Genomic DNA, 23,001 nt, shown 5'->3' on the forward strand with positions numbered 1-23,001 from the left:
CACCATGCTCTCCCAAGTAAGCTAACCAGCCAGCCCCACTACTCTAGTTTCTTGATTGCTTTTCACCATAGATTAGTTTAGCCTATTCTAGAACTTCATACAAATGGAATCAGTATGTACTCTTTGGGGGAAGGCTTATTGCATTCAGTATAATGTTTCTAAGATTCATCCATGTTGTTACATATACCAGTAGTTTGTTTCTTTTTATTTTCTTTTTACCACAGAGTGCAATTTGTTTCTAAGGCAATATCTCTCAAAAAACAAGGTGCATGGAAGAAAAATAAGATTGGTAACCATGATTCCACTCTCTCTCTCTCTTCCCCCAACACACACCATGACTCAGAGGAGTTAAATGATACGTTGCTAACCAGCAGTGCCACCATCCTGTGGCTTCCAATCCCATTATCTTTCCACATATTTCACTGCCATTTCCTTATTTTTGTAAGGAAGTTCCTATCTGATTCTATAAGAGAACCTTATTTTATGACATGTAAATTCAATACCCAAATTACAAAGGTACTAGGAGTTCCCTCAAAAACAGTGTGTCAGGTGGGTCCCAGTGTAGTAGAGTTTACAACTAATTGATCAGAACCAGTTACAGATTTCTTTGTTCTTTCTCCACTCCCACTGCCTCACTTGACTCATAAAAGAAAATTTTTAAACATGTTTGCCAATGAATGGATAAACAAAATGTGGTATATCCATACAATGGAATACTATTCAGCAATAAAAAGGAACAAAATACCCAAAATGTGCTGCAACATGAATGATCTTTGAAAACATGCTAAGTCAAAGAAGCCAGACACAAAAGGACACATATTGTATGATTCTATGTATATGAAATGTTCAGAAAAAGCAAACCTATAGAAACAGAAACCAGATTAGTGGTTGTCTGAGGCTGAAGTGGGAAGTGGGATTAAACGCAAAAGAGCACAAGGGATATTACTGAGGTGATGAAATGTCCTAAAACTGGATAATGATAATGACTGTACAACTAAAAATTCACTGAACTGTATGTACACTAAAATGGGTACATTTTACAGTATGTAAATTATACCTCAAGTAAGTTGCTAAAAAAAACCTCAAAATCCAAAAAACCTGTCTGACTACAAATGGATGAAAGAGTCCTGCTCCCAGGCAGAGAAAGATCTGCTTGATAATTCTAGGAACAAAGGAGGCAATTTAAAAGACCCAGCTACTGAACTGGAAAACAGGTGTTCAAAACAGCAACCTAATATAATTACATACCGTTTTAAGCATTCATTGGAAGCATTTCATTTTAATAAATAAAAGAGATTTACAAGTAATTTTCTCTAAAAAGCTTAGTGTCAAGCTATCTGGACAGGTCCCACCTGCCAACCTTAAGATGAGGTAGTCTACTGCAAATGGGCCAGTTACCACAGGAGCATAAGAAGAGGTTCTTCAGGCTATTCTTTGAAAAGCTGTAATACTGGGTGAATATCTGAAAACCAGGTTAATTACCCACTTTCTACATAAGAAACTTTTTTGTTTTGATGCCAAAAGTTTTTCTCATGGTGACAGAATTAAAATAGCCACCTTTCTTCCTCATGCCCACTCAGGATTCTGCATGCTCTCTTCTGAGACTCAAAGGCTAATAACAAGGAATTCTGTTTCTGGAACTATTTCTCCAGATCTTGGACCCCTTTCTGGAGCTACCAAAATCACCCCTTCTCAACCTCCTCCTGCTAGGAGATTTTTCTGATGGTGCAATCAAACCCTAAATACATCAGGAATGCTAGGTTTGGAACGATTTCTTCAGGGAATTCAAGACGAGGCAGTACAGCCGTCCCCTCTTACCCTTAACGGATATTTTCCAAGACCCCTAGTGGATGCCAAAAACCGCAGATAGTTGCAAACCCTATATGTTTTTCCCTATACACACATACCTATGATAAAGTTTAACTTATAAATTAAGCACAGTGAGAGACTGCCAATAGTAACTAATAATAAAATAGAACAATTGTAAACAATATACTGTATAAAAATTATTTGAACATTGTCCCTCTCAAAATATCTTATTGTACTGTACTCACCTATCTTCAGGGGGGGCAGTTGACCACCCCAACTGAAACCATGGAAAGTAAAACCACGGATAAGGAGGTACTATTGTCTTCCTCTACCACAATCAGACCCATCTGAGCAAAAATATCATTCAGGATATATGGTAATTATCTTTCTCAGGAAAAACACTATAATTCAGAATGCAAGCTCAAAACTCCAAAGCCTCCGTTCCCCACAAGGCCCCCTCAAGAGGCATGGCAGAGCTCAGGGGGACAAGATGGAATAGCATGGCCAAAGGAAAGGGCCCAGAGTGCCTGGACTGGCAGAACAGGGTGGATGACTGGGCACCCACCACCGACAGCCCTGGTCAGCTCTTGTCAGGGAAGCTGCCCACCCACGGCACCAGCTACCAGGGTGCCCCGTGGTGTCCTCAGCACAACACGCACGCAGCACACAGAGGATGGGTCGTTCCCCAGGCTTCTTCATCTGAGTACTGGCCCCCAGTTGCTCAAGCCAAACACCTCAGAGTCACTGTTGATTCATTCTTTCATCTTCCAGGTCCACTTCATCAGCAAGTCCAAACCCACCCTGAATCCACCCACTTCTCACCAGCTCCACTCTACCATCCTAGTGTGAGGATGGAGCTCATCAGCCCCCCAGCTGGTACCCTTGCTTCCACTCCTGCCCTCCTACAGACTAGTCTCCTACACTCTAGTCTCCTACAGAGGAGCCACAAGCTGATCTGTGGTGGTAAATCAGTATTCTCCAAGGCAATGAGAACAGCATCCTGACTTCCTACCATGGCCAACAATTTGCCTCTTCAACCTCATCTCCTACCCCTCACCCCTACCCTCCACATTCTGGCCATGCTGGCCTTCTTTCTAACCCTGGAATGTACCAAGCTCACTCCACCTTGGGCCTCTGCCTGGGCCTCTTCCACCGCCTGGAATGACTACCATGCCTGGCACCTACTTGCCACTCAAGTTTCAGTTCAACCTGAAATGTCACCTCCTCAGAACACATCTCTAACCAGCCTAAAGGATCTGTCCACCCTCCCCCACCCCATCACTTTTTTTTTTTTTTACTTTAAAAAAAATTTTCATTATAACATAGTTGATTGTACATATTTGTGGGGTACAGAGTTGAATATCATTACCTTTGTGCAATACCCCATCACATTCTATTGTTTTTTTTGGCAGCTGGCTGGTATGGTGGCCCAAACCCTTGATCTTGGTGTTACAACACCGTGCTCTAACCAAATGAGCTAACTGGCCAGCCTACTTTCTATCCTTTACCTTGTTTTATGTTCTTCACTGAACTCACAAAGTAAATCTGATTTGCTTACTGATTCATTCCCTCACTAGCATGTACGTTCCATGAGGGGAGATGACTAGTCTGTCTTGTTTACTACTGTATCCCCATGGGCTAGAACTATGCCTGGCACACAGTGGAGGCCTGATTAATACTTCTTGAGGAAAGGAGCACTCATGCTAGGGGCAGCCAATCCAAGACTATAACCAGACTCATGCTCTATGGCCCGTGAGATTTTGCTCAGAGAGGGAGGGCCAGCCAGTCTCCCTCTCAAACATCTGAACTGGAGACTATAGGGCTAATGTATTTAGACAATTGACAAAGAGTGTTGATGGTAACTGGAAGCTCTAAGTGAGGTCCATATGTGAAGCACAGGCCATGGGCAAGCTCAAGATGGGCAGATGCAGAAGCTCCCAGGAGCAGAAATTCAAAGCACAGAGAAGAAACAGCAGAAGGAGAACAAGCCAGCAGTCAGTGAGAGAAGACTGCAAAGAAAAATAGCGCCTGAGAGAGGAGCCAAGTCCTTAACGGTGGTCTAACAGTAAAGAGGGGCATCTCCCTCTTTACTGAGGGAGGTAGAGGACGTAGAGCCCCCTAGAACCCAGCTCCAGTCTCCACTGAAGTCTGACAGTCCTCAGAATCCTGGAACCAGCATGAGATGACTAGCAGCTAATCCTTACGGTAAACCTCCATTCCACGGACTGGTACAAGAGGGTCCCCGATCCATGCAGCCAAAAGAGTTCTGCCTAAAACTCAAGCTCTGTGGCCTGGACTTCTAACCACAGATGAGAGAATTCCAACAAAAGATAGAAGTAATTCAATTCTAGGGAATGGGCGCCTACGTTCTGAATTTTTCATCAGCCATTATACAATCCTGAAAAATAAGTAAAATTAACTTTCTACAGTACCCTATTATAGGAATTATACCAGGAAACACAGATAAGGCCCACTTTCCAGACATTTCGTCTTATAACAAGGACCCACCTATCACTAGATCCCCCTGCCCTGGCACCTAGTATGCTCAGCATAACTCAGTGTAACTCCAGGGCAGGCTGCTACACGCTCCACTCCAGAGGTTGCGTTTGTCTTTACAGAGCTGAAGATAAACAAGATTAGTAAAAGTAAGGTTATAAAGTTGGTTTCCAGGTCCCTGAACATCCCTTTTTCAATTCAACATTATTTCTTAATCATCTAGTACGTGCCAGAGACTGTTAGGCTCCACGAGGAAGTCAGAGGTGAAGACAGCAGGGTCCACATCACAACTATACAAGGCCTAATCAAATAAGGGCCATGGCTTTATAGAGGGATGTGATGTTCATTTGCTTTGGGAAGGCATACAACAGCATCAGAGTCTTGAGCTGAGTCATGAAGGAAGCGGAGGACATCACCAGTGGGGAAGGGCAGTGCACGGAAGGACACAGAATAGCCCAAGGCATGCGCCTTCTCCATCTTGGCTTCCCTGGGCCATACATTAGTGGTGGAATTGGCACTTTCACCTCCTCTTTAACAGAATTTCAGGCTTTTGTGAGCAGATAAGGGAGGTAACTTTTCACTTTAAGAGACATTTCCTTGCACAAGGTGCCCAACCTCTCAGCAACAGAGCAAATTAACTTCTGGGCTCAGGTTTTCCTTTTTTTAATTTGAAAATCAGGATTCCACCAACCTAGCTGAGAGGGTATTGTAAGAGTTGCTTAAGATCACGGAAAGATCATAGAATCTACAACATAGTAGCTGCTCAGTTAATGTGAATTCTCTTCTCTTCTCCCACCCTAGTAAATAACCTCCTTCCAACTTCTCCCCTAACCTCTTCTCCCAGACTCTCCTTTCCCAATTCTACCAACACTTCCTTGCCCTTCCCTCAGTTTGGCAATTAACCAACCAGTCTCTATATAAAATGGAAATGTAGTCCTGGATTACTAAAAGGGAAAAGATAGGTAAGAAAAGAACACTGGGGGGCCAGCCTGTGGCTCACTCAGGAGAATGTGGTGCTGATAACACCAAGGCCATGGGATCGGATCCCATGTAGGGATGGCCGGTTGGCTCATTGGATGAGCGTAGTGCTGACAACACCAAGTCAAGGGTTAAGATCCCCTTACAGGTCATCTTTAAAAAAAAAAAAAAAGAACACTGGGGCTCCCCATTGGGGAATACGATCCATAATTTTTGGCAGTTAACACAGGGAAGGAGAGACAAGTATTAAACCGTGACGTTAAGGAAACTGTCCACACTGATACTGGTTATGTCAGCACACACACACTCAATCTGGTTTGGAAACCCTTCCTCAGTACTGCCAAAGACCTGGTTTGCATTTTTATCACAGCCCTTACTAATTGTTCTATAACTGTGTATCTGTTTGTGAGCTCCTTGAGGAGAGAGACTGCCCTCCACCTCTGTAGGACCAGCTCCCACCTCAGTGCACACCCTTTAGTGGCAGACTATCTCATGATTAAAGACTGAAGAGAGTGAAAAAGAAGAAAAACTGCTTATCTTTGGTGTGGTTATAGAGGAGTAAAACTAATTTAGCCATTAGTATGAATGGTTTCCATTTACAACTAGCTACCATGCCTAGCATTAGAAGATTCCTCTATTGAAAACTTAAAATTTGGAGCACACAGTGTTCTAAACCTTTAGTCCTTACTATTCCTTAAGTCTGGCATAGACGCCCATCTTGGGTCATGAACAAAGGGTTATTGCTATACAGGGCATACATCTAGGGGGCTTCATCCTAGAAACTTATATCCCAAGGCTATCTTACAGGTCCTAATTAAAATGTCTCCTTAAATATCCACTAAACAAAAACCCATTTTCCAGAAAGCTACTGCTTATCTCTAAATACCTAAAAAGACCATCTATTAGCTCGGAGACATTCACACCAAGCCTCCCTGATAAGGAGTTACTTAAAAAGGTAGAGAAGTGAAACCAAAACCAACTACAAAAAGCAACACACTAGATGTGTTCAGAATCTGTGTGGGGGATGTACATGTGTGACATTCCTTAAAAAGTTAAGAGGGCAAGAACCATGAACTATGTTCTAGAGTACATAGCTCCATTGTGGAGCCTTAGAAAGGATCTGGCCAAATCAAGAATGCTTCTATTTAGCATTTGTCAGGCAGGCATTTGAGAGCTGCACTCAAAGATCCCAGTCAGATACATTATTTTCTTCATAAGTTTCTTGTCTATAAATGAGAAACTTGGGCTCCTAATAAATGTCAGCTGAATGAGAATACAGACTTGAAATTCCACCATAACCCACCTGCTACACTCAGCCTGTTTAATCTCCTCTTGCCTGTCATTCTTCAGACACTAGACACATTCACAGATGCTATCTCCGTTAATCCTCACTTCCACCCTACAGGGAAGTTTTATCCTCCTCATTTTAGAGCAGCAGACAAGACAGCTTAGAACAAGTACGCCATGGGCTTCTTTTCCCTGTCATCCACCACATAAGTTTTGACTTGGGGAAAGGCAACTTCTTCCCCTCCAAGACATCCCAGTAATTCAGCACATGTTCTAGGACCAAATCAAGATGTTTCGGCATCACAGAGCAGGAAGGGCATGGATTTGAAAGTCAGTACAATGAAACTGGAATCCCATCTGCACTGTTACTTACCAGGCAGGCCACTAAGCACACTCACACAGTCCCAAGTCTTCAAACACCCTAATCCCGCACCTAAAGTCAACCCTGACCAAAGACCCTTCAGGAGTTAAAGGCCTCGCATGTTCAGGAACAGATCATATTCAGAATCCCTTGACCACTTCTCTCAGTACTGGGTAAAAAACAACCACAACTTCCCCTGCACTTAGTTCCTCCGTAAGAGCTGTTGAACCTCATCTGGAAACAGCTGGGAGGCAGCAGTTAACAGGAAACCAAACCTAAAAAAAAAAAGTACAGAGTGTACCAGGGAGAGTTAGGCAGCTAGAATGAAGAGGACAGGGGACAGACAGGAAGTTGAAGTTAGAAAAAACAGAGGCCAGGGGCCTGCCCGGGGCTCACTTGGGAAAGCGTGGTGCTGACAACACCAAGTCAAGGGTTAATAAGATCCCCTTACTGGTCATCTTTTAAAAAAAAAAAAGAAAGAAAGAAAGAACAGAGGCCAGAAACAGTCACACAGAAGAGGAGACCCAGCTGGCCTCCCTCTCAGCCCACGTAGGAGGAAAGAACCTGGAAAACCAGTGGCGAAGGCTCAAACCCCACTGAACCGGAAGTCAAATCAGCTCAGAAATTAATTCTTCTTTCCTCCCTGCCTCCCATCTTGATCTTACTTCTCTGAAAGCCAGCTAGTAGTCCTGATAGGAGAGCTGAGGTCAGAAGCTCACTTTTTTCTAGCTTTTTTCTGTGCCAGCAGCTATAGCCCAGACAAGTGGTTTTGAGTCATTCCTCTGTCAATCCTTACCAAAGTTCCTCACGGCCAACTAAACCCAGGGGCCAGCCAAACCAGCCTCACACAGACAGACAAAGAGCATCTTCATGAGGAATTCTAGGCAGATCCTATCCGGGGACCTGTGGCAGTAGACCTCAGGCAGCAGTGGACTTAGGCACAGGGAAAAGCAGTAAAAGCAAGAGAGCCAGAGGGGCTGGCAGCCCTGAAGAGTAAGGTAAGTTTCTTGCACCAAACATGGTGCATTTTGCTATCAAGAAAGTTAACTGAGTAATAACCAGTTGCCAAAATATTTTTAAGAGAAATGGAAAAAAAAATAAATGCCATTACTAAAATTCTTTGGCATTATTTAATACGCCTTTAGGTTATCCAAACAGAGGGCAAAGGGGAGACTGGTTTATTTTTCCTTTAGCTGAGCTTACTTAGGTGAGACCTTTCTAGCCCATGCCTCCTGGGACTCAATTATCCGTTCTCTCCTTGAACATGTAGAAGTTTATATTAAAATAAAGAAGAGGATTAAGTTCTCTTAATAAAACACATTCCTGTCTTTCACCTCTAGTTTTGTTTGAAAAGGCTCTCTCAAAGTGTGGAATCACTGTAATCTAGATGGGTTTGACTCCAATGGACATAATCAAAATTTGAGACTGAAGGGTGCACAGGGCTGCAACCTCAATACCATTTGTTTTTTAAAAAACAGAACATCTTTATAGGCTCAGTGCCAGCTCAAACTACCAAGACCAGAGAATCGGAGCAGAGACTGACCAATGTGCCACATCAGGGAGATGGGAGGAAGAGCTATGAAAACAAATCAGCAGGGAAACCATCAAGAGAGGAAATGGGGGTGGCAGGGTATGTTTCAGGAATATAACAATGGAACAAGTTGACTAATCATTTATTCCAGAGGGGGGAAATGCCATCCAGAGCCAAGTATCTAGTATTTTAACTTCAGGTAAATGCATAATGTTTTCACTTGGATATATCTGGGGCTGGCTCTCCAACAAAAAAGAGAGGAGAATGTTCTACTCTTTACACTGTTTCTGGACTCTCCTGGGAAACTTTTCCTGTGCTGCCTGCAGAGCAGACATAAGACAGCCCCAGCCAGCCCAGTTACAAGTGCAGTAAGCCAAACTCAGCAGAGATCCTATCATGAGCTTTGTGCAGGGCTAGGCTGCTCAGGTCACTGCAGCCAGTCCAAAGAAGTTCTGTTGCTGAGGAAGAAAAGTTACCTGCAGCAAACACCTAATATACACACTAGGGAAGGGAGAGAGAGTGACAAGACCAGGCATTTCTGTGACTTAGAAACAAGAGATCTTCACCCAGAGCTGAATCCACATGTCAGGATAGTATCTGGCCTGTCTGCCCTAAACACTGACATCTCCTTCATATAATGTTTCAGGGCCGGCCAGAAAACCCTCCAACTTGCTAGGAGGACAGACTGAACCTCCAACAGCTGTGGCTCCAAGTCTTCCTAGGAGGTACCCAGGGCCCTCCCAAGATGGGAGAGGGCTTCCCAATACACACCTTGTGAGAGGGCCGAGCCTCCGGGTGCAGGGACGAGAGGAAAAGTAGCTAAACATTTAAGGAGCACCTAAATGCTGCGCCAGGTAGTGGAATAAGCATGTCATTCCATACCCGCAATCGTCCCATGGAGGCAGATACTTCTGTCACTTCCATTATATTTATAAAGAAGGAAACAGACTCCGAGGTGTTACACAACCATCAAACAGTGGAGCCAGCTCTCCAGTCGCCCTGGACAGGTGGTCTTAGCCACTGCTAGATATTGCTGGAAGTACACAAAGCGTTTAGGGGAAAGGGTCGATAGAGTTGGGTAACACAAGATGCAGCCTATGTTTATTTCTCTTTCTAGTCCAAGATCTGTGGCCTCGGGACACTGGGGTGGGGGTGGGGGGTGCCTAGATGGGGAACATGAAGCCGGAAGAACACAAACACTGTTGACAGGCGAAGAGGCCAGAACCCGGACCCCTCTCGCAACGTTGGGGATCCCCTACCCATAAACCCTCCCGAAGGGGGAACACCCAAAGGGAATGTGTGAAGCCAAGGAGTCCCCAGGCGGCGCAGCCCTCTACGCTTGTTTTGTCAAAGGGAGGCCCTGCTAGAGAGCCGGGGCCCGGCCGGGGCCTTCGGAGGTCGCCGGTTCCCTACCTGTAGGCCAGGGTCATGCACTCGAAGAGCTTGGTGAGCGAGGCGTCGATGGACAGGTGGCAGGAGCTGGTCTTGCCGAAGCTGTAGGTCTGGCACGTCTGCTTGTTGACCGTGTCAAAATCGTAGCCCTTCTTGGGCGGGTGCTCGCGGTGCGGCGACGACACCATGAAGTGGCCGCTGTGGATGATCTGCTGGCGGCGCGGAGGCTCCTCGCGGCCCGGCCCGGCCCGGGGTGGCTGCGGCGCGGCGCTCGCGTGGGCCCGGGCCGGGATGGCCGCGCCGGAGGCGGGCGGTGGGGACGGCTCATCCGTGTCCGAGTCGTCGTCGTCCTCGGGCACCTGGGGCTTGAGCAGCACCGGGCGGCCCGGGCTGCGGGGTCTGCGCGAGGAGCACATGAAGACGTCGGCGGCCATGAGGGGCACACGGCCGGGGGCATCCCCCGGGACCCGGGGCGACGCGGGCGTGGGAGGCTGAGGGGCGCCGGCCCGGCCCGCGCGCGGACTGCCTGCGAGCCCGCGGCGGAGCGGGAGGGGGAGCGCGCGGGCCGACAGGGCAGCCTCGGCGCCGGCCCCGCGTGACGTCACCGGCTCGTCTCGGCCAATCGGCCGCCCGCGTCAGCCTCTTAAAGGCGCACGGGAGTCTTTCCCTGGCCAGGAGGACAAAAAAAAAAGGAAAAAAAAAAAAGGTACCTGAAGACCACGCCTCCCTTCTCCGCCCCTCGCCGCCCTCTCCCCTCCACGCTGCCGGGGTGCTGCGGGGCGCGGCGGCCAGTCCGCGCCACTCGCCGGTATCATGACCTGGGAGAGGCGTCTGCCAAGCGGGGCCGCGTTGGGCCCGCACCCGCCCCGCGCTCCCGGAGTCGCCCTGCGGCCTCACTGCGGGCCGGGCTGGCGCTCCACGTGGTGGGTGGGGGTGGGTGGGGCGCTTTCCCCTCCCCCTTCCCCCCCTCCCCTCCCAGGCATCGCATTCTCCTGCCTGGCCGCTCAGTCCTAACAGCTCCTTCGTGATTTTGCGGGGCCTTGTGGCTATTGTGCCGTTTTATTGACTAGAAGACTGGGTCTCTGAATACACAAGGGATTTTTCTAACGCGAAAACAAGATCAAGAACACTGCTCACTGAGACCGCACATCCACAGAGGTGGAAACTGGCCCTGCCAAGTTAAGGCACGTTCCCAGGGCATCACAGCTGGTGGCAGAGATAGAGCTTTCTGCCTCCAGAGACCTCAGCTCCTTTAACTACAACTCAAAATACTGCCGTTATTGTTTTGGAATTTGGCGATCGAACCAGCCCCAAATTCCAAAAGGGGAAATTCTGGGCCGTAGTTTTTTCTCTGTCAAATGAGGAACAATTCCTGTTCTCCACTGACAGAGAAGAAATTTCTCTGAAAGTTGTGACAACTTAAAAATGGCTATAAAGTGCTTAGCAAGGTACCTGGCACAAAATGAGCCCTGAATAAATGTACTACAGGTTGAAGGAACTGAATCCACCAGTCCAGAGATGCCTAGAAATTGCCAAGGGTCGACCACTTTTTGACCTACAGAAACAAATCATATTGCTCAACCTAACTTGTAGGCGCTTCTAGAAAGCTGTCAAGATTTCAGGCGCTCAAAGCCAGTCTGGGGTTGGGTGTGGCAGGGCAGCAGGAGCACCCACCATAATCCCAGCAGTGTCTTTTGAGTCCTCTACACCACTCCTGCGCTCTGCTCTGAAGCTTGTTTCTCTTCCAGATTTGGGTGGGGGCTGAGCGCTCTGCCCCATCCTTCTTCTGACAAGAGGCCCCTAAAGGAGATGAATGGCTTTTTCGAAAATGGCTGGCTAACTCCTTCCCAAATATCTGCAAGGTGGGTGGCCCAGATGGACTGGCAGCTTCCGGATATGAGTCTGAGTTTCCCTCTTGCCGGAACAATGGCTCCCAGCAGTGGTTGCAAATATCTGAAAGTCCACCTTTTGAGTTGCATTCCTTTAGCTGAAGACTTTTCTCCTTGGTAAACTCTGAAGTGCCCAGCCACATTTGACACAATTCCACTTTTAGAATTTTATCCTAAGGATATGTGTACAAATGATTATAGCACCATTTATGCTGGTGAACACTGGAAACCATGTAATATCTAACAAGAGGGAATTCATTGGATCTATTACAGCCCCAAATATAATGGAACACTATACATTAAATGATGTAAATGTATTAGATGTATATTTATTGACATGGAAAGATGCCTTTGATATAGCTTTGAGTGGAAAAACAACTTTTAAATAGTTATCAGTAGTTTGATTTCAATTACAAAAATTCATGTATTTATTTGTGTAACATACACACTAACATAGAAAGTGCACCAAATTGTTAACACCAGTTATCTCTGGGTAGGCTGATTTTTGTGTGTTTGTTTTTTTGGGTAGGCTGATTTTTATTTTCTTCTTTATGCTTACCTATATTTTCTAATTTCCCAAATAAACGTGTATTGCTTGTATACATTGTTGTAAATTTTAAAAATTAAACATCAGTTCCCTGGGAGGAGATAACCCCTTTGGGCTGAAGTTCCAAAGTAGTGACCCGTGGACCCTATTTGGTGCAGAATAATGCTTCGTTTAATCTTCACCATAAATTGGTTTTTGTTTGGTTGGTTGGTTGGGTTTTTTTGTTGTTGTTTTTTGTTTTGTTTTGTTTTGTTTTATTTTGTTTTGTTTTGTTTTGCTAACCCTTGGTTATCAGCACCACAATCTAACCAATGAGCTAAAAGAGACTGTATTAGGGAAAAAAGACTTAAGGAAAATTGCAGTTAAATATGCAGGAATAGGCTGGCCACTTGGCTCAGTTGGTTAGAGAGCGTTTTTGTAACACCTAGGTCAAGGATTTAGGTCCCCTTACTGGCAAGCTGCAAAAAATTTTTTAAAAAGATCCTTAACTAGTAACAAAAACAGACATGCAGGAAGCAAAGGACCACTGAGCATTAGGATCAGTTATGGAGAGTGAGCCAAGCTCACAATCAATGACTGCAAGGAGAAAGAGAAGGTCTCAGGGACAGTTTTCAGGGAATTGTGGAAATGCTTGCAGAGAACCTAAGCTGATGGTCCCTACCACCCCTCCTGCTCAGTAGTAGGTAGTGACAGCAAGTGTACAGAGGGTGCACATGCAGGGCAGTGCCACAGTGAGCTAACACCCCCCCGTGGAGGACAAGGAGCTCCCACACCCAGACAAATCTCCTCATAGGATAGCCATCTCTTCTTCAAAAATGAGAAGAAACACTCCATTGAAATCAAATCAGCAGTCAGGCAAATAGGAATTTCTAGACACGAAGAACTACAGACCAGCAAAAGTCAGCAAACATTTAAGGAAAGCCAGCACTCTGGAAGAAAGCTACCTGAGAACTAAGAAGTGAACAGAACGAACAGAAGACTTTAAAAATAAGTCATAGCCCTAGAAAGAATACAGAAGATTCTGCACCTGTTAAGCAATGACCCACTATGAAAAACAGGCAGATAGAGGCCTTGGAAAATAAATCTAAATATATAAACATTAAAATATGATTTTTTAAAAAAAGCTGTGTTGAATAGCAAAATGAGTAAGACTGAAAAATATAGCAGTGAGCTAACAGATTAAACCGAGGATTTCCCCCAGAAAAGTACCAAAAGGACAAAGGGAAGTTGTGACATTGAGGATCTGTCCAAAAGTTACAGTTCTAGAAAGAAAGAAGAAAATGAGAGCAAGAAAGAGGAAAAAAAGAGGAAATAACCAAAGCAGCAATACAAGAAAATTCACCAGTGCTGAAAACACAAGACTTCTATATCCATAAATATAGGCTGATTGTTCTATAGCAAACTGCTCCCAAGTCTCGATAGCTTTAAACTATAGAGTTGTATTTCTCACTCAAGCTACCTATCTATTGTCTATGCGTTCACACAGATCGGTAGTAGGCTCTGCTGGTTGTAGTTACTCACTCCAAGACTCAAGCAAACAGCAGGGGTGATGAAAATATTCTGCTTCTTGATTGTGGTGGTAGTTACATGACTGGGTAAGCTTGTCAGAATTCATAGAATGGGGCTGGCCAGTTAGCACTGTTGTTTAGAGCCTTATAACACCAAGGTCATGGGCTTGAATCCCCTTACCAGCCAGCTACAAAAAAAAAAAAAAAAAAAATTCACAGAATGGTATACCTAAAAATGGTGACTATTACTATATGTAAATTATACATGAAAAACAGAAAGAAAAGAAAAAGAAAAAGAAATTTAAAGAAGGAGAAAAACCCACAAAAACAGCAACAACAAAAAAATTATACCTCAATATATTTTCCAGGATAAAAGATTAAACAGCCATCTATAGGCTATATTTGAAAGAATTACTAGAGGTTGTTCTCTCCAACAAAACAAAAATGAAAGATATGCAACAAAAGACACAATGTGGACCAAAGAATAAAACTTAAAATTCAGCTTTAAAAGTTATTTTTAAAAATAGAGCTAGGTAGAAATAATTTGTCCTCTGAATTTTAAAGGTATTGCTCCATTGTCTTGTTGCTTTTGAGATGTCTGACGTCATTCTTATGCTGGGTTCTGTCTGTGTGACCTAATTTTTTCTCTAACAGCCTTAGAATCTTCTTATTATTGGTGCTTTGAGTTTCACTATTATGTGCCTTGGTGTGGGTCCACTTAAAATTAATGAGGTTGGGCTTTTGTGAGCTCTTTTTTTTTTTTTTTAAAGATGACTGGTAAGGGGATCTTAACCCTTGACTTGGTGTTGTCAGCCCCACACTCTCCCGAGTGAGCCGACCGGCCATCCCTATATAGAGATCCAAACCTGTGGCCTTGGTGTTATCAGCACCACACTCTCCCGAGTGAGCCACGGGCTAGCCCGCTGTGAGCTCTCTTCACCTGGAAGTTCATGTCTTCAGTTGAGGAATATTTTGTTATATTATCTAACTGATTATTTTCTCCCTTTCATTTTTTAAAAAATTTTCTCTTTCTGGAACTTCTATTAGATATTGGTCTTGTTTAATTTTCTGATTTTTGTCTTTTTTGACCTACTTTTAAGGAAATTTTACCAAAATATCATGTTATGCCTCATTTCAAAAAATATCTGGGAGGTCTTATGTTCTGAGTGTTAACTTTTTTTCTATAGAGAGAGCATCCTGTTCTTGCCTCATGGATGCCATACTGTCTCTTATCTCTCCCAGAATAATATTTTGAATTTATTTGAAGTTATCTTTTGCTCCCTGCATTGTTTATGTTTCTTTTTCTTTTTTTCTTTTCTATTAGTTTGTTTTGAACTCTCTCTTCATGTTGGAAGCCTTCCCTCAGAAGTCTGGAAAGGAGCCCACTGGAATGACTGATAGGACCAGTGTGCATGGCAGGAGCATGGTCTGCCAACTGGTGAGTCAGCGGGTGGCTGAACAACGTTTTGGTTGGAGGTTCCTTAAATGTCAGTACCTGGAGGTTGTCTTTCTGGGTGTTTCAGTTGTCCAAGAGAAGACCTCCAGTTGCCTTCTGGGAGATTGTAAGTCTGGCTGCTGGGTCTCTGGAGCAAGTCCAGGGAAGGGGGCAGTAGTCTTGCTGTTTACTCTCCCTGCTCTTGGCCTCTGGCAACTTACTACTCCCTGCACTCAATGCCCACTATCGTCCCCAATCCTGGAGCTTCTCTGATATAATTTCTCTAGATGCTAAACCTGGAGTGGGAGAGAAGTAGGAAACCAAGATTTCAAAGGATGGGGAGGTGGGGACCTGGAAGTCTGACTGTTCCATATACACCCTTTTTTTTGTTTTTTGCCATTTTTCTGATCTGGGCACTAACAGGGACACTGATTGCCCCCACCAGTGAGTCAAGACGAGCAGATTGTCTTCGAGGACTCCAGCACACCAGGACAAGTGCTATGTCAGGATATGACTCTAGTCTTGGCTATACACAGACTTTCAACCAAACTTCGTTTTTAGTCCCCTGCCTCCAATTCTTGAGACTTTCTGGGATTCCAGGAGAGGACTGGCCTGCTTCTCATTGGGATCTGCTTCTGAAATGCTTGGTTCTGATCTTTCTCCACCTCGCAAACTTCTTTTCTATTCTTCCATCCTCTTTTTGACTTTCATATATTGTAGTTTGGGACTACAGATATTTGCCTTATTTCACTAAATATGGATTTTTCTGCTTCTACTTCTTGTTCTCTTGTACTTTGGGGGTGATTTTGGAGAAAAAGAAGGGGCAGACGTGTTTACCAGAGTAAAAATTAACATCCAAACTGTTTTTTTTTAATTTGATTTATTTGCTAACATTTAAAAAATCATGACATTTCATATAAACATTAGAAGGTTAGGATTTTCTTCAACTACGGAATATCTGACAACACTGGGCCCTTATTTCCACACAGGGTAATCCCCCCTTATCCACAAATTCACTTTCTATAGTTTCAGTTACCTGGATATTAATTGGGTAAAATATTAAATGGAAGATTCCAGAAATAAACAATTCATAAGTTTTAAATTGCACCCAGTTCTGAGTAGCATGATGAAATCTCACGCTTTCCTGCTCTGTCCCTACTGGGATGTGAATCATCCCTTTGTCCAGTGTCTCCAAGCTGTATACACTACCGGCCCATTAGTCACTTAGTAGCTGTCTAGGTTATCAGATCGGCTGTCGTAGTATCACAGTGCTTGTGGTCAAGTAACTCTTATTATACTTAATAATGGCCCAAAGCACAAGAGTAATGATGCTGGCATATTGTTATAATTGTCTTATTTTATTATTAGTTATTGTTAATCTCTTACTGCCTAATTTATAAATTAAACTTTATCATAGGTATGTATAGATAGGAAAAAAGTATATACTGTTTAGGGTTTGTGGTTTCAGGCTTCTATTGGGGGTCTAGGAACATATCCCCCAAGGATAAGGAGGGACTACTGTAGTAACAGCTGGAGCTCAGGAGTGACTATATCCTTTAGATAAGGCATGTGTTGCTTTGCCTCCCATGGATTTGTCACCCCTTTTCCCCTGGGTGACGGAGACACCAAAGATTACTCAAAGCCCATCTCTTCTGAGCAATGAGAAGCCCTGAAAAGGAGTTAATCTCCTGGAACCCTCAAGAGCAAGGCATTCCTTCCATTTGGGAAATTAACCACAAATTGGGGTTCTCTTCCCACATTTATTCTCCAGACCAGGAAGTTAGGAAGAGAACGTAGGTGGGGTTTTTGCTAAGTGTAGCTTAACAAGTTTAACAATAGAAGCTGGTAACATTCAGTAAGACAAGCAAGGTGACATTCTATAATGCAATTAAGTTGATCCACTAACAAAAGCTTGATTTTAGCAAACATTCTCTTCTTTCAGCAATTTCCCAGTATCTTTACATATCAATCAACAACCTGTCTTTGAGCCAGCAACCTTGCTGTGTTACAATTCCTTATCTTACAACAGAGACTATAGCCTGGGGAAAATTTCCTGTCTTTTGCAAGGTCAATATTTGAAACTGCAAGGCTTTGGAAAACCAGGCCGTGTGAAGTACATTTGCTTTAGGCATACTCCACAGACATGTACTCTCCAGTTTTCCACAGTCCCCACTCCTCCCTATTGCCCTGGCTGTTTTGCTTATTTAAACTACTTGCCTGGTTCCTATTGGCATTTGAGTTTGAAATTCCTTCTAAGCCTTATTATTAGCTGTGTGCCCTTCAGTGGAACAAGTTAGTGGAAACTTTTCCTCCTGTGGCTGTGGGAGGGGAGGGGAGGAGAGGAGAGGACAGCCAGAAGAGATGAGGGTCACAGAAGGAAGAAGGGGATCAGACTGAGTGGGGGAGGAAATCGAAGAAGGTGAGAGGGCCTGGGGACAAAACTTCCATAATTTGAGTACCTATTTCATAGGGTTGTTGTGAGGATTGAGTGACTTAATATATATATGTAAACTACTTTATTTATTTATTTGTTTATTTTTTTGTGACTGGTAAGGGGATCGCAACCCTTGGCTCGGTGTCGTCTGCACCGCGCTCAGCCAGTGAGCGCACCGGCCATCCCTACATAGGATCTGAACCTGCGGCAGGAGCGCTGCTGCGCTCCCAGTGCCGCACTCTCCTGAGTGTGCCACGGTGTCGGCCCTATGTAAACTACTTTAAACAGTGCCTGGCTCAGACTATGTGGAGCTATGCTTGCTATTTTATTTATTTAGTTTGTTTTATTAAGGTATAAAGTTCTCTCTTTTTAGTGTACACTTCTAGTTTTGACAAATATATAGTCAAGTGACCCACACTACGATCAAGATATAGAACAATTCCAATACCACCCCCATCTCTAATTCCCACCTGCCCTTTGTAGTCAGCCCCACCCTCCACCCCAGCCTCTGGCAACTACTGATCTGTTTCTTGTCCCTATTGTTTTGCCTTTTCTAGAATGTCATATAAATGGAACAATAAGTAATAATAAGCAGCCTTGAGTCTGGCTTCTTTCACTAAGCATGGTGGATCTGAGATTTCCCCCTGTTGTATGTGTTTGTAGTTCATTTCGTTTTATTGCTGAGTAGTATTTCTTTCCTTTTTTTTTTTTTTTTTGCAGCTGGACACTGGTACTGGGATCTGAACCCATGACCTTCATGTTATAAGGCTGTGCGCTAACCAACTGAGCTAACCAACCAGCCCAGTATTTCATTTTATGAATGTACCACAGCTTGTTTATCCATTCACTAGTTGAAGGACATTTTAGTTTTTTTAGTTTTTGGTGGTTATGAATCAGGTCACTGCAAACATTCACATCTAGGTTTTTGTACATTTCCATTTCTCTTAAGTAAATACTTAGGCGTGGGACTGCTGGGTTGTATGGTAAGTTTATGTGTAACTTTACAAAAAGAACCTGCTGAACTCCTTTCCAGTGGCTCACCACTTTACCCCACCCAGCGGCGTACGAGAGTTCTAGTTGCTCCTTACCCTCACCAGCACTGACACTGTCAGTCTTCTTAGCCATCCTAACTGGGCATGTAGTGGTATCTCATTGTGGATTTAGTTTGCATTTACCCAATGACTAATGACATTCAGCATCTTTCATGTGCTTTTCGCCTTCTGTACATTTTCTTTGATGATGTGTCTATGCAAATATTTTGTAGGTGATTTCTTTTCTTGGTGAGAGAAGTGTTTGCTTTCTTATTACTGAGTTTTGAGCATTCTTTATATTATATATTCTGGCTACAAGTCCTTTATCAGATATGTGTTTTGCAAAGATTGTCTGCCAGGCTGTGGGTTGTGTTTTCATTTTCTTAATAGTGTCTTTAGCAGAGCAGAAGTTTTTAATTTTAATGAAGTCCAATTTATCAATTATTTTCTTTTACAGTTAGTGCATTGATGTCATGTCTAAAAAAAGCTTTGCCTAACCCCAAGTCACAAAGATTCTCTCCTATGTTTTCCACTAGAGTTTTTAGTTTTATGTATTACATTTTGGTCTCTGATCCACTTTGAGTGAATTTGGTCTCTGATCCACTTTGAGTGAATTTGGTGATAAGGTGCAAGGTATGGGTTAATTATTTTTGCACAGAGATGTACAGTTATTCCAACATCATTTGTTGAATATTTGACAGTATTATTAACACTATCAGTATTCTCAGCATTCCTGGGCATAGGGAGTCAGCAAGGGGACATTCTGGTTCCACTTTGCAATTAGTCACCTGTTCCATGTGCCCCTCAAAACTAGCACCTGGGGCCTGTTGCAGAAGAATTTGTTTCTGGTCTCTTTACCTCTTCTCTTTCTTCCTGAAATCTCCTTCATGAAACAACCAAGAAAGGGCAGTGGTGGCCTCACGGTCTGGCAGCGTCCCTTTGAAAATAAACAAGCGTAGAAACTGAAAGGCAGCGGCCACCTCTGGGGACTACTTGGAGAAAGAGTTCAGGGCCCGTGCATCCGCTGCGCGTGGCTTTCCCGCCCGGACCGGGCGGCAGGTCGGATGTGGCAAAGCCAAACAGGATCCTGATTGCTTCAGATGTCACCTCTGGCCAGAGAGATGCCTTTGCAGCGAGCACCTTTGGCGAGGGGAGGGGCAGGCTGGAAGAGTCCCGTGGCTGAACAGCCCTCCACTGTTCGCACGGACTTCCTTATTGGTCCCTACATAACCCTGGGAAGTGCACAAGGCAGGAACCCTCATTCCTGTCTTACAGATAGGGAAATTGAGGCACAGAAGGGTGGAGAAGTAAATGAATGCAGGGTTTGGATTTTTTTTTTGACAGTCTTATTAAAGTATAATTTACATCCCGATTCATCCATTTTAAGTGCATAGATCGATGAGTTTTAATAAGTTTACACGGTTGTGTAATCATTCCCACAATTCAGTTTTAGAATATTTTCATTGCCCAAAAAATATTCCCTTGTGCCTCTTAGCAGTTAATCCCTGCTCCCAGCCCCAGGCAACCCAGGCTGTGTTTTCTGTCTCCATAGTTATGCTTTTTCTAGAAATTTCATATAAATGGAATCATACAGTGTATATATCACGGTGGGATTTCAAGCCAGAATCTAACAAAGAAGCCAGATAGCCAGGACAGCAAATACACCTTTAGGAGGGCTCCCCACCTGCTGTGTCACCTTTTTTGAATCACTGTCTTTGAGCCTCAGTTTTCACATACTTAAAATGAGGCTAGGAATTTATTCCCTTCCCAGAGTAGAAACCAGAGTGAAATAAGATAATGGAAGACCAATACCTGGCATGGGATATTTGTAATCCACCCCTCCCCCCAAACTGGACACATCCCAAACGCCCAGCTGCAGGAGAATGAATAAGTACACTCCTCCCATGGAATATTCTCCAGCAACGGGAATGAATGGACCACAATAGCATGCAACAATAACAATATTGATGAATCTCACAAACATCGTACTGAAAGAAGCCAGACACAAAGGAGCACATACTGCATGATTCCACGAATACAAAGTTCAACAACAGGCCAAATATGTATAGGTAGAAGTCAGGGTTGCAGTTACCCTTAGAGGGGTAGTGACTGGAGGGGTTGGGAGGGGGACATCTGGGGGATTAGTAATATTGTTTCTTGATCTAGGTGCTGGTTATGCAGGTGTGTGAAAATTAATTGAGCTGTATACCCTCACACGCTGATAAAAATTTCAGAGAAGTTGTGCATGGTACCTGGAACATAGTAGGTAATTGTCATTATTATTCTTTCAACTATATGTTGTTTCAACAGGGAAGTGTGGTCTATGGCAAGGATTGGCAAACTTTTTCTGTAAAGAGCACATGGATACTATTTCTGTTGCAATTACTCAACTCTGTTGTTGAAAGTAGCCAGGGACAATCTGTAAATGAATGAACGTGGCTGCGTTCCAATAAAACTTTATTTACAAAAACAGGTGGTGAGCTATATTTGCTGACCCCTGGTCTATCAGAAAGCAGGCTGGGTTCCAAAGCCTCCTTCATTGAGTCTCTGTAGGACCTTGTTTGGTCATTTCCCTGGTCTGAGTTATCCTTTCTGTATAAAGGGGAGGCTGATTCCCTACTCTAAATCACCATTCAGGTTGCAAGAAGGTCAAATGAGCTCATCACTGGGGGAGACCTGAAGGAGAAAAGAGCAGGATTAAGGGCCTCTTGAGGTTCTTTGTTATAAAGATTGTTATTTTTGCCAAGGTCTGGAGAGAAAAAGCCATTGACCCCAAGTCACCCAGTACATCCATGGGCACCAGTGTCCTGGGGGTCTTCCAGAGGGAGACAGGACCCACAGTCTTAGCACCAGATCCTGGTACTTGCCTCCCAGAGACCTTTACCCCAAGCCTGTGGCGAGAGAACAACGGTGAAAGAGAGCTGGAAAAATGAGTCTCTAATGGGCTGTTCCTCTGAGACTCAGGGCCCAAAGCTTCCTGCTTGGGCCTGCTTTACTGAGCAAGCAGTACCTGGGGCAGGAATGTGTTGTCTAACCTCCCAGTCTCTGCTCAGACCTTCCCCTCAGCCAGGAATATCTTCCTTCTGCCTGTTTCTTGGTGGGCTTCTACTCATCCTATAGGGCCTGACTCAGGCTATGGATCATCTGGGGCATGCTGAGTGAATAAGTCAATCATGTGGGGAAGACGTGGGTCTTTAGAGTGCAAAGTGTAACTCAGAGGGCATGCTGGGGAGTTGGCACATCTTCCCTGTGCCTCACGTGCTCAAAGCTGTATTTCAGGGAGACTAGACATGCTTAAGGATAATAATTAAATAGTAATAAAAATAGCAGCTAGCACTTGAGATTTACTAAGGGCCAGGATCTGTCCTGAGTACTACATGTGTATTAATTCATTTAAGCCTCACAGCAACCCTAATAGGCACTATTATTCCCATTTTACAGATGAGGAAACTGGGACCCAGAGAGGTTAAGACACATGCCTGAGGTGACACAGCTCTGGACTGGTGGAATTCTGGATGCTGAGGATTTATGGAAGGGGCTGCCTCAGTGGTCCAAAACAGGTCTATGTTATCCTGTTTATTTCCTTGTCCTCAGCTGTGAAACTTCCAAGTCCTTGTCACATGGGATTACTAATAGGGGAGCAGTTTGGGGGGGACAGAGACACTCCCTCCAAGAGAATGGCACCAAGACAGGAAGCAGAGCTACCATATGGACAACCACCCTTCCCATGTGGAGGGACTCCTAGATTTGTCAAGGAGGCACTCCAAGCCCTGGGATGGAGGGACGGGGGCTCATGTAGGGAAAACTGAACCCACCGAAAACTGACCTAAAACCCACTGAAAACTGACCTAAACCATCTGGTGTTTATTGGCTCACAAAACTGAAATATTCAGTGGAGGGCTGGCTCCTGGGCTGGCTGGGGCTGAGTGATCAAATGCTGCCCTGGGGAAGCTTACACTCACCATCTTTCAACTCTTTCCTGTGTTGGTTTCAGTCTCAGGAATGCTTCTGCCTCAGTAGGAGACAGATGGCACCAGGCACCTCTAGTGTTACCACCTCAGCGGATGCTCTAGCAGAACTCTTTCCCACAAGTTCCTGCAGAAGTCCCAGGGCTGACTCTCATTGGACCACTTTGGGTCATGTGCCCATCCCTGAACCAACTGCAGTAGTCAAGGTGGAGGGACCATGCTGATTGGACAGGCCTGAGTCACATGACCACAAGAGCAGGGCCAACCCCTTTTAAGGACTGTGAGGGAGGTCAGCCCCTGTGGGAAGAAGAGGGGAAGGCAACTGAATAGACAAA

At 44.5% G+C, this 23,001-nt stretch overlaps 1 protein-coding gene, 1 long non-coding RNA gene and 1 other non-coding gene across 7 annotated transcripts in view; 1 reads left to right on the forward strand and 2 right to left on the reverse strand.

Annotated features, from left to right (window-relative positions):
- The window catches only part of MLXIP (MLX interacting protein), a 76,829-nt gene extending 66,186 nt beyond the window's left edge, over positions 1-10,643 (reverse strand). For 4 of the 5 annotated variants that reach the window (XR_010022708.1, XR_010022707.1, XR_010022706.1 and 1 more), the window contains exon 1: positions 9,876-10,420. Coding sequence is in view for 2 of the 5 variants with exons in the window: in XM_063088268.1 (XP_062944338.1) it covers positions 9,876-10,288 (413 nt within the window). In the remaining 3 variants the exon portion in view is untranslated. Of the gene's footprint in view, positions 1-9,875; positions 10,421-10,564 lie in introns of those variants that run through there. The other variant, XM_063088269.1, reaches the window with a different exon arrangement.
- A 981-nt stretch (positions 10,644-11,624) lies between these two features.
- Positions 11,625-16,057, forward strand: LOC134367604 (uncharacterized). Its single transcript, XR_010022426.1, has 3 exons — positions 11,625-11,716; positions 15,123-15,236; positions 15,657-16,057. It is a non-coding gene; the product is annotated as an uncharacterized LOC134367604 (long non-coding RNA).
- On the reverse strand, positions 15,630-15,760 carry LOC134371377 (small nucleolar RNA SNORA3/SNORA45 family). The gene has a single exon (XR_010022803.1). It is a non-coding gene; the product is annotated as a small nucleolar RNA SNORA3/SNORA45 family (small nucleolar RNA).
- Positions 16,058-23,001: the final 6,944 nt, after the last annotated feature.

This window comes from Cynocephalus volans, chromosome 2, assembly GCF_027409185.1.
Source record: "Cynocephalus volans isolate mCynVol1 chromosome 2, mCynVol1.pri, whole genome shotgun sequence".
Classification (NCBI taxonomy): Eukaryota; Metazoa; Chordata; class Mammalia; order Dermoptera; family Cynocephalidae; genus Cynocephalus; species Cynocephalus volans.